Raw genomic sequence first — 12,474 nt, 5'->3', positions numbered from 1 at the left:
ATTCCTCAATTGAAAGCCAAGAACTTCCACAATTCAGTCCCTGAGCTTTAATCTATCTATCTATCTATCTATCTATCTATCTATCTATCTATCTATCTATCTATCTATCTATCTATCTATCTATCTATCTATCTATCTATCGATCGATCGATCGATCTATCTATCTATCTATCTATCTATCTATCTATCTATCTATCTATCTATCTATCTATCTATCTATCTATCTATCTATCTATCTATCTATCTATCTATCTATCTATCTATCTATCTATCTATCTATCTATCTATCTATCTATCTATCTATCTATCTATCTATCTATCTATCTATCTATCTATCTATCTATCTATCTATCTATCTATCTATCTATCTATCTATCTATCTATCTATCTATCTATCTATCTATCTATCTATCTATCTATCTATCTATCTATCTATCTATCTATCTATCTATCTATCTATCTATCTATCTATCTATCTATCTATCTATCTATCTATCTATCTATCTATCTATCTATCTATCTATCTATCTATCTATCTATCTATCTATCTATCTATCTATCTATCTATCTATCTATCTATCTATCTATCTATCTATCTATCTATCTATCTATCTATCTATCTATCTATCTATCTATCTATCTATCTATCTATCTATCTATCTATCTATCTATCTATCTATCTATCTATCTATCTATCTATCTATCTATCTATCTATCTATCTATCTATCTATCTATCTATCTATCTATCTATCTATCTATCTATCTATCTATCTATCTATCTATCTATCTATCTATCTATCTATCTATCTATCTATCTATCTATCTATCTATCTATCTATCTATCTATCTATCTATCTATCTATCTATCTATCTATCTATCTATCTATCTATCTATCTATCTATCTATCTATCTATCTATCTATCTATCTATCTAACTATCTGTAAAGTAATTGAATGTCCACACCAAGCTTCGTGAGTGAGTAGTGCCAAACTTTACTTCGGAGCTCGCATCATGAACATGCAGGTCAACAAGAGGTGTACAGTGTCCTCGCGGGAGTTACCCCGGTAACCGCGCTAGATTATATTTACGGCATGTGACTACTGTCGTAAAGTATCTCTTATATGACATCTCCCCTTTTAACTTTTTGTTTTTCTTCTCCTCTTAACATTTGGTAACAAAACAAAAACCATGTGAAAGATACTGTATGAAACTCTTTCATTAGCTGTTTCAGTAACACAGGAATTTCAAAATGTAAACAGTAATGTAAACAGTGCGAAATCATTTACACTCTTAACACTTGTCTTCTTTCTTTTTTTAATTTTTTATATCTGTGTCGGGCAGCGTTCTTCGTACACCCTTACAGATTCAGTCTTTCTACAGGTCTGCATAGCCTACCAGACCGTGTGTATAGCAGTCCATCATGCGCTGGAGGTGGACAAGGATGGGTAGTAGGCAACGCAGCATTTGTAGCATCGGTAGGTTCAGCCTGTTGGACAGTAGCATCAGGCTGAGGTTGCTGTAGTGATGGAGGTGGTGTAGTAACGGAAGATGCAGGCACGCACAGCAGGTGGCGGCGGTTGCGTCTCAGAGTTGCCCCTTTGTGCGTCTCGATGACGTAAGATCTTGGAGTAGTGCTGTCACCAGCAACAATAGCGGGTGATCCCCAAACATGCTGATGGTCCAGCTTGGTGAGAACAGAATCGCCCGGTTTCAGAGGTGGCAGGGGTTTTGTACCATGGCGCTGATTGAAGTAGAAGGCATGTTTCTGTTTCTCCCTTGCATCCTTATTCCTGACTGCTTGTAGATCAGGCCATTGGGGTTGGAGGTTTGACTCGAGCGTCGGAAGTGTAGTTTTAATCCTTCTCCCCATGAGCAATTCAGCTGGGCTCACACCTGTGGTGGCGCACGGGGTAGAGCGGTAACACATGAGAGCGAGTAAAGGGTCTTTCTGCATTAGAATCCTCTTTGCAATTTGTACTCCTCTTTCCGATTGTCCGTTCGCCTGGGGGTTATGTGGACTAGAGGTGATGTGTTCGAAGTCAAAGTCACGGGCAAAGTCTTGAAACTCCGCACATGCGAACTGAGGCCCGGTGTCCGAAACAACCTGGTCTGGGCAGCCATAGCGTGCGAAAAGCGTTTTCAACTTCAGCACCACCTGCGAGGCAGTAGTTGTCGGCATGTGGAGTATCTCGATAAACCTGGAGAAGTAATCTGACACTACCAGGTAAGTGTGCCTGTTATAATCACACAGGTCGATTGCAAGTCTTTGCCAGGGCCTGTCAGGTAGAATGGTTGAGATGAGGGGCTCCCTTCGCTGTGTGTGCTTCATCTCACGGCAGGTTTGACAGGATTCAACTTTCAGTTTGATGTCAGTAGAAATGCCAGGCCACCACACAGATTCATTGGCTCGTTCCCTGCATTTAGTCAGACCTTGATGTCCGTCATGGATCCGATCTAGGATGTTAGCTCTCAAAGTAGTCGGAATCAGCATGCGACAGCCTCTTGTGACAATCCCATTGTACTCTGACAATTCACTTTTGACTGGGTAAAAGTCTCTGATGGCAATAGGGACATTTCCTACATATTCTGGCCAACCTGACTTAATGTACTGCAGTATCATCTGCAAGTTACCGTCGGCTGCAGTGGCTTGCCTTATGGTCTCAAGTCTTTGTGGTGTGGCCGGCATGCTGCTGATGACGGCTGCAATGTAACACTCTACATCTGAATGTGTGTCACTTGCCTCTGTTGTGCACTGTACTGGGCTGCGAGAGAGCGTGTCGGCCACAGTGAGTGTCTTGCCTGGTGCATATTCAGCCGTAGGCTTGAACCGCATAAGCCTCATCAACAGTCTTTGGCAACGAATCGGGACATTATCCAGATCCTTTTTATTCATCAGCGGCACCAAAGGTTTGTGGTCGGTGACCAGCTTGAAGTTCTCCAGCCTGACTAGGTACTTCTCGAACCTCTCACATGCCCAAACGCTTGCCAGACATTCTTTTTCTATCTGGGCATATCTGGTTTCAGCGTCGGACAAGCAGCGAGAACAATACGCGACCGGTTTCCAGTCCCCATCGTGTAGTTGGAGCAGCACGCCTCCAATGCCATAGCTGCTAGCGTCGGCTGATACAGCTGTAGGTCGGTTCACATCATAGAACTTCAAAACAGGAGACGTAGATAGGATGTCTTTGATACGCTGAAACGCCTCCTTCTGTGGGTGGTCCCACGTCCACGTAGTCTTGGATCTCAACAGTTCGTATAAAGGCTGGCCCACTGTTGACAGATGTGGAATATACTTTCCCAAGTACATGAACATGCCCAAGATACGTTTCAGATCCTGGACAGTCTGTGGTTCTGGTAGCTCTTTAATGGCTTTTACTTTGTCAGGGTCGGGTTTTACTCCTGACTTGTCAATCACCTGGCCCAGGAAGTGAAGTTGGTTCCGTCTGAACACACACTTGTCTTTGTTCAACTTCAAGCCTGCCGACTCGATTCTCTCCAGTACTTTGTTCAGGCGCTGGTCATGCTGTTCCGCTGTGTCACCGTACACCAGTACATCGTCCATGTAGATGGCCACTCCGTCAAGATCACTCAGGGTCTCGGCCATCTTTCTCTGGAAGATTTCCGGAGCGCTCGTGATACCGAAAGGGAGACGTTTGAATGCGTATCTCCCGAAGGGTGTAATGAATGTGGTCAACTTACTGCTTTCCGGGTGAAGAGGTATCTGCCAAAACCCTGAGGCCGCATCCAGGGATGTAAACATGGTGGCGCCACTCAGTTTTGCAGTGATTTCATCTGCAGTTGGAAGAACATACCTCTCCCTCTTCACAGCCTCGTTTAACCTTTTCAGGTCTACACAGATGCGCACTTTGCCGGTTCGTCTTGGGACTGGCACCATGGGTGCGCACCAGTCTGTCGGTTCAGTCACTTTTTCGATTACTCCGTTCTCCTCCATGCGCAGTATTTCCTCTTTTACTTTCTCTAAGAGAGGCAGGGGAACTCTTCGTGCTGTGTGTACTGCATATGGCTCTGTGTTCTCTTTTAGAAGTATTTTGACGGGCTCGGTCTTAAGAGTCCCGTGCTCACCAAATGCTTTGTGCACTTCCTCAATGCGTTTGACTAGCCCCATTGCACATGCTGTATCTTTGCCTAGCAGGTTATTAGCTGTCTGGCTGTGGATCACGTACACTGGGAATGAGTACTGCTTTTCCTTGTATTTTGCAGTCGCCTGAAATTTCCCCATGCAACTTAGCTGACCACCGGGGCTGTTCATTGGTGGAATGTTTGACTGCACCAGTTTTTGTTCAGGGACTAACATGTTGAATGTCTCTTTCTCCATCACGTTTAAATCTGCCCCTGTGTCGATTTTAAATTTAACCGGTGTTGTGCCAATCACAATTTCAACTGTCCATTGATCGCGCTCTCTGCTCGCATCTGTGACAGCCCCCAGGAAATACGGTGTATGGGAAACAGTAGCTGCTTCTGTCACTTCTCTGACTGATTTACTGTGGCATACTCTTTCCCAGTGGCCCACTTTCTTGCATTTGTTGCACGTTGATTTGTTGGCTGGACACTTATCCTGGTCTCTGTGCTTTAGTTTGCCACATCTTCCACATTTTTGGTCCCCACTTTCTCTCTTTTTATTTTTCCACTGCTGTTTTCCTCTGTGTGGAGATTTTGCATGCGAGACCTCCTGTACCGCTGCGCACGCCTCGCCCTGCTGGTTCACCTGCCTGGTCACCTCTTCGGACTGGCGCACGGCCTGAATAGTTTGAGATAATGTAAGCTGTGTCTCCAGCTGCAGTTTACGAGACATCTCCTTATCATTAATTCCCACCACTATACGGTCTCTGATGTGTTCCTCTCTCTGTGCCCCAAAATCACAATGTTCTGACAGTTCATACAGAGCCCTGATAAACATTTCAGCTTTCTCACCGGGCCGCTGCGCCCTCTGGTGGAAACATGCGCGCTCGTGAATAACATTCCTTTTGGGGTAGAAGTATTCATCGTATTTTCCTAACACGACGTCAAACTTCTTTTGATCGGCGTCCTCCGCAAAAGTGAATGCTTTAAAAATGTTTTCAGCCTCCGGGCCCATGGCGTATATCAATGAACTGACTTGGACCTCACCGTCCTCCTTGTTCAGCTTCGTAGCTACGCGAAAACGCTGGAAACGCTGCTTCCAATCGCCCCATTCAGTCGGGCGGTCGAACGGGAAATTCTCCGGCGGATTAAACTTTGCCATTTTCCTGAAGCCGTATGTTCGTCACCAGCTTCTGACACCATGTAAAGTAATTGAATGTCCACACCAAGCTTCGTGAGTGAGTAGTGCCAAACTTTACTTCGGAGCTCGCATCATGAACATGCAGGTCAACAAGAGGTGTACAGTGTCCTCGCGGGAGTTACCCCGGTAACCGCGCTAGATTATATTTACGGCATGTGACTACTGTCGTAAAGTATCTCTTATATGACACTATCTATCTATCTATCTATCTATCTATCTATCTATAAATAAAAACAGATTATACTTTTTTATAAATCAACATTACAACCCCTGTAAAATACAAAATCTTACCTTTGAAATGTCTCCGTGTCTTCCGTAGCAGTGCACTGTAGCCTGAGTCAGAATGGCCTGGACCACCCGCTGCACCCGGAGGACATGACATCGCAGCTCGACGAGGAGGAGGAGTCTGTGGACGCCGGGCCCCTCCCACTGGACGACGTGAGCCCCGGCTACCATGACGTCAGCCCCAGTTACCACGACGTCAGCCCCAGTTACCACGACATCAGCCCGCCCGTGTACCACCGCCGGGGACCCCCGCACCGCTCCGTGTCTGAGTCCGAGCTCACCAAGGTACAGATCCAGGTTTAGGGCCCCTGAAGCAGCGGTTCTCAACTCCGGGGACATTTCAGGGGGGGTCACCAGAACATGTGGGAGGCATACCTTTATTGTATTATTATTATTATTATTATTATTTATTTTTTGTAGTGCTTGATTTGTATACAAGGGAATTTAAAGCGCTTCATAGTTACATAAAATTGCAAGAAAACAGATTAAAAACAAACCATAAACATCAATATTATCATTAATTATATCATTAATCATTAATTTGTCATATGCACAGCTTGAAAGAACTGTTTTCTGCTTGGATCTGAACATTTTCAGAGTCTTGTCTCTTGTTATACTCGGGGTTGTGACTTAAAAAGCTTTAATAACCTCCGCCCCCAAAGGAAGGTTGTTCTGTGCATTGGACCCGTTCTCCAACCAGTGCCACAGGACGACCTGTCAATGATGAACCACAGTGCTATTCCTGAAATGTAATAATAATAATAATTGCTTACACTTGTTTTGCACTTTACAAGCCTGTATTACCACGTTTTCTCACATTGTTACTCGGTTGTGGTTAGCTATTATTGTTGTCCCAGCTGCCCTTTGGGGTGGGCTGACAGACGTGAGGCAGCCAGTCTGTGCCATCTGACCTCCAACCACCAACAACCACTCACTACACTCATTCTGGCTTATTGCACATGTTTTTAGCAAAACGATTAACACTATCCTTAGAAACAGTATACAATAGATAATTCCATACTACTCACACTTTAACTTTACTCACAAAATAATTTCTTTACTTAAGGCGAGACACTGCAGGTGAATAGGGAAAAAATGTATATTTACAGATATCAATTTGAAACTTTTGTTGTAGATCACTGGCATAAATGTGAGAAAAAAATACATTGCAAGTTTTCTGTCATTTTATCTTTTCATATAAGAACAAGGTGTTTTATGCCTAAAAATGCCCCAAATTTCCCATCTTTTTGGCGACGAAATCTAAATACTGGATAGAGCTACATTCAAATGTATGGTTTCATTTTATTGATGAATGAGCTACCAAGACTTTCTCAGAAGGGATTCAGGATTTCTTGTTTAGTTTTAAAATAAGCTGTTTTTTTAGTGGAAAATTTAGTAAAAATGTAATTTTCGCCTTATTTTTTGACATTCAAAACTCAATAAATGGGGCTAGGGATTAAATAATAAAAAATCCCTCTGAAAAAATCTTCCAAATATTTTTCAGTCCAAGGCTGGAAAATGTGAAGTCTTTCGTTCCTACTGACATAGTGTCGCCACAATGACAGAAAAATGTGTTTTGAGAAAAAGGCCCTTGAAATTGCATTGTCCCATATAAGTCTAGGGGGGAACATTGAATCAGCGCAATATTTAAACATGTTCTTGTGAAGATTAGTCATATTTTCTGTTCCCGGGTGAAAGCTTATATGTTCAGAGACCAATTTGGCCCAAAACCTGAAAACTGAAAACAAATGAGTTTTGCCTGTAGTGTCTCCCCTTAATTACTTTATCTGTACACAAGTTTATGATGACCCAACACAAACCTATACTAAGTAATAGTAATAGTAGAAGTAAAAGTAGTAGTAGTTTTATTTCTGTGACTTCTGCATGTAATACCCCGTTTAATTAAGCTCCCTATGGGGTTTCTGGTGCAGTCCAGCGATGGCTCAGAGCGGTGCAGTCTAGCAGAGCGAGCAGACACAGAGCGTGCCATAGAGCAGTTTAATTAGCGCAGCAGAGGAGAGATGCCGCTTCTTCTCAAACACACATGCTCCGTCAACATGACACTAATGGCTCTGCCCCTCTTCACAAGCCTGCAAAGGATCCTCCTGTCCAATCACGCTGAGAGGCTGCACCGTGAGGCGTGGGCACTAGAGGGCAGTGTGTAATAGGGAATAATGTGGTTGTGTTGAAGAGAATTTGCATTTCTGGATTATGGTCTTAAAAAGACATTTATCACATTAAGATACAGTATAAGTTCAAGAAGTTATGTTTTGGGGCAAAGGTGAACAGAAACTATATTAGTAATAGTGATGGGTGGAACTTCAGTATTCAGAATCGTGGCTGTAGGAGTTAGGTACATTGTAAAAGTAAGTAGCACTTAGGAAGATGCAGGTCAAAAGTCCAGAGGAACAAAGAGTATATTTAAGTGTATATTGAAGTAAAGGGATAGATGAAGGTGATTCTCTGTGGTGACTCCTGAAAAGGGAATGGCTGAAAGGAAAAGAATAAGAATAAAAAGACTCAATTATGATAATAAAGACTCCTTGAACCTTGACACTTGAAGGGGAAACTGGAGGAAATCCACCCAATTTTATAGGAACATGCAAACCCCACACAGAAACGACCCACCTTGCCCAGGAATCAAACAAGAGACCCTTTTTGGGGAAAGATCCCAGGCAAAAAACATCAAAACATTGTCTATTATTTTGGATCAATTTGAAAATGGTCTTGAAAACTCATTGAGAAGGAAATCTTAAGACATCTCAATTAATCTGATTATCTTCGATGACGGTTCTTGTTGGACATTTTGCCTCATCCAGAAGGCTTCATCAGCAACACTATCGTTTCCAGCGCTGACTGCGAACTAGATAAAGACCAATGGGAGGGGTTTGTTTATGTAAGCCCCTCCCATCTAACGGCTATTGCCTGTGGGTAAACTCCTTTGTTGTTCTAAGTCTCAATGACCCTACTCTCCGCTGGTCACTACTAATTACCTGCCAATCTGTCCTGGGCCGAGTTTCAGCCTCATTAGCATGACAGAGCCCCCCAGAGTCCTCCTGTTCTTTTGATCTTCTTGTCTTTAGGGCTCTCTGGACATGTTGCTCTTCTTTAATTATAAAAGTATGAGATAATGTACTTCAATACCAATTATACACAGAAATAAAATGTGCACAGTTTTATGTCCAAGCTATTATTGACTCATTCGGCTGCCCACTCACTGCTGTCTTTGGAGCTCATGGCTATTTCTTTGTATGTCCTTATCCTTGGAGATCGATGTCGTTATAGTCACCAAACAACACATTTAATTGCAACGTCATGTAACTTCTATAAACTTCTAACTAAACTGTAACCATTGCTCCATTTTTAATTTACTTGAAACTACGATAGCGAGCGCTCAATACACTCTTCTATCCAGCCATAACATAAGATATGCTCAGTTTGTAAGTGGTATTGAAGGTTCTGAATGGGGAGTTTCGATCACGCTGCTCTTATCCTATCTACTCAATAGCCTGAAATGCTGCAGTCATTGTACCGATGAGTGAAGCAACAAAATGTATTTTATCAGCGCGGCCAAACAAGTCCACTTAAAAAATCAATGTGAATTTAAGTGGTGCCATATCTAAAATAATGTAGCATTAGGCTTCATTTCAAGTACTGCAATTTGAAAAGTGAACGTCTATAGAGCTTTTTAATGCATTGATTCGAACAGTAATTTTGCCTAAATAAATTATGGGCTCATCTTTGGCTGCTCCTGGCTGTAGAGTAATGTCCAACAAAAGTTTGGCGTAATCACTTTATCAAACTTCCCCTTCCCATGGCAGCTTGGCAGGAGCAGTAAGGAACCCACTCTAAGACTCTAATCCAGATTTGAACCAGGATCTCTGCCAGGAGTACCTAGGTTTAGTTCCTTGATGTAACATATTTTGAGTTAATGCATGAAAGTGCTATATAAATGTAATTTACCATTTATTTGTTTAAAAAGGTTTAATGTACTATTAGCATTGCTGTTCCTTCCCACACATCTGTTACTACAAAAAGAATGTGCACTAATAATCATCCAGGTATATACAGTAATAGCGGTTAAAATCCAGTCCAGTTAACAGTAAAAAAAAAAACAGCAACTCTTTGAACTAGTTAAACACCAAGGAGAACATGTGGGTCTTAAAGGGACTATACAGAGTTTAAAAATGTCAAAATTATGTATTTTCCTCCCCCTACATGTTCCAAAAATGTCCTAATGTCCTGCACTGTCACTCAAAAAGGTGTTAATTCGGGTCCGAATTGCCGTCATGCACGAGCTTAATATAGAAGGTGCAGCTACACGTATGACCTGAGGTGGCAGTAGTGAGTATAAAATGGGTAACTTGCATCTAGCCCCTTTAAAGTGGACATATCATGCATATGGAGCCTAAAAAAGACTTAAAAACCGGCATAAAAACCTTATGCTGGTGCCTCGGCATTGATATTTTACATTTTATAATTTGATAACATGTGTCTGTAAGAATTAAATAGTGACAATGAAATGCAGGCCAAAGAGCAGGTGACAATCTTGACTGGGGCTCCTCCTGCTGGCAGCTATAGGAATAATGTTCTTATCTACCAGGTTGGATATGGCGTGGTTAGCGGCTCCAGGAGTGCCTGATAAACACTTCGAGCAAAGAACGGCTCAAAGTCAGTTATGTTGGATTATGAGCTCTGAAAATGTGGAGGACAGTTTCTGGGTTAAGTGTAATCAGGAAGTACAGAGCGAGGCACTGACACCGTAGAGGAAGAAACAGCTAAATTTACCAGCTTTGTCTGAGGATTACTCAAAACTGTGTGAATGTTGTTTAATACTACTTCAGGTATGACTTTGGCGAGGGAGCAACCATGTTAAACCATTGTTTAAGCCTCAAGAAAGTTGATTTAATAAGGTCTATCTATCTATCTATCTATCATAGGAAGCTTAGCGTATTGAGTTTCTGATTTGGCCAGGGCTATTTATTTCTTATTCAAACATTGCTTTATTCTTATTCTTCACATTGTCCTAATCCCGGAGTTTGTCCTTGTATTCTGTTGCCGCTCTGACAAAGAAGACTTGGTTTCTTTGTCAGAACAACCAAGGACACTGTGCCGTACGAGTTGATTGTGTCTTGTACAGTGTGTGGACGTTCCAAGATGGATTCATAAACATGACTATAGCTTATTGTTACGTCCATTGTCGTGTCAGTCGCATCTGGAATGTCCTGGGCATCTTTGAACATTTGTCAGTGTTTCTCTTGACTCGGAAAAATATGACTAAAACAAGAACCTAGCTCGGACCAATCAGAACTACAGGACTAAGCCATTTGATTCTTTTTGCCCTCCGCTGGCTTGCTTTGGCAGTCTGGCTGATTGGCTGGTTGGCTGGTTGGCGTAGTCGCGGAGAAAGCAGCAGCTCACCTGTTGAAGCGGTGGCCCGGAGGAGAAACAGCTATGGGTGAAATCAGTGCAGAATGTAAAACACAGATGGCAATTGACTCACAAATGTGCCGCCGGAAACGCGAGTCTCTGGTGCCAAAACACAGAGACTGGGAACACTTTTATGTTTTTCAACTGCTTTATCTGTAACAGAAGCCTTTTCTCACATTGTCTCTTCACTTGTGCTGGAAATAAATCTATAGTGCTGCTTAGGGCTACATGCAATAAGGGTGGAAAACTGAACGCTGATAAAACATAAAAAGAAGATGACTGCCTCTCTAATTAGAGTACAAATGCATTCCCACTGTTTCTATTACCAATCTGTTCCAACCATTTGTCCACTTGTTCACCACTGTTCCACTGCATCAGGATGTTTGAGCACTGTTGTACTGTAGATACTGAACAGTGCAGAGCAATAACACCTCCAGGCTGTTGTATTTGTGTGCAAGTTTTCTTTTTGAGATTGGAAATTCTGTTGACAGCACACTTTAATATATGTTTATAGGAATAATAACATTCTTAAAGGAATAGGCCACCGTTTTCCCATACTTAGATATGTTCTTACCTGAGCTTAGACGAGTTGATACGGACCTGTCTGGTCTTTGTGCGTGCCTGTGGAAGAGCGTGGTAGCTTCCAACTTCACCCTCGCTTGGAGCTATAGGAATATGCTGGGAGAGGTCAGATGCTAACACCATCTTTGGTCTTTTTGCGTGACTGAGGGCACACAGTTCTTCCATACTTAGATATGTTCTTACTTGAGCTTTGACGAGTTGATACGGACCTGTCTGGTCTTTTTGCGTGCCTGTGGAAGAGTGTGGTAGCTTCCAACTTCACCCTTGTTTGGAGCTATAGGAATATGTTGGGAGAGGCCAAATGCTAACAACAACTGAGTGCACCCACAAAGACCAGACAGGTACGCATCAACTCGTCTAAGCTCAGGCAAGAACATATCTCAGTATGTAAAAACGGTGGCCTGTTCCTTTAACATAGGGATATATTGTATATTACCAATGATCTTTTTCTGGTTCAATATTTTCGGTATATTTTTGTAATACAGAAGGTTTGTTTATCTGCTTTAATCGTTTCAAGTACTTGCTTTGTCTTTCTTGGAAGCGTCACGTGGTGAAGTGATGTGTCATTGTTAGTACAGGAAGTACTTTAAAAAGACAGTATGAACCCTTCCCAAAGAACATTCAAATTACAATCATTTGTCCTAATGAAGAACGAGACTAAAGTCAAGCGAGTTCAGCGGTGAGCAGCACAATATCCAACTAGAGTTCAACGACTATGCTCCACAATCTGGGATGGAAAACTCAGGAAGAGCAAAGAAATCATCTGTGACTCGCCCTGATGTGTAAAATCACTGGTCGGCTGGTAGCAAAGCAACTCAACCCTGTTGACCGTAAAAACTAGAGCCAATCACCCGTTTAAGAATTGCAACATCCAATACGACCCAGTGTAAAAAT

The 12,474-nt window shown here is 42.3% G+C and overlaps 1 protein-coding gene across 2 annotated transcripts in view; it reads left to right on the top strand.

Moving 5' to 3' along the window:
* samd12 (sterile alpha motif domain containing 12) overlaps positions 1–12,474 on the top strand; it is a 147,012-nt gene that overhangs the window by 42,798 nt on the left and 91,740 nt on the right. For both annotated transcript variants that reach the window (XM_079571071.1, XM_079571070.1), the window contains exon 2: positions 5,603–5,853. In XM_079571071.1, coding sequence (XP_079427197.1) covers positions 5,603–5,853 — 251 coding nt within the window. The remainder of the gene's footprint in view (positions 1–5,602; positions 5,854–12,474) is intronic.

This window comes from Gobius niger (genome assembly GCF_951799975.1).
Source record: "Gobius niger genome assembly, chromosome: 14".
Lineage (NCBI taxonomy): Eukaryota > Metazoa > Chordata > Actinopteri > Gobiiformes > Gobiidae > Gobius > Gobius niger.
The sequence above is the reverse complement of the archived record's forward strand: the minus strand, read 5'-3'. Positions and strand labels throughout refer to the sequence as shown.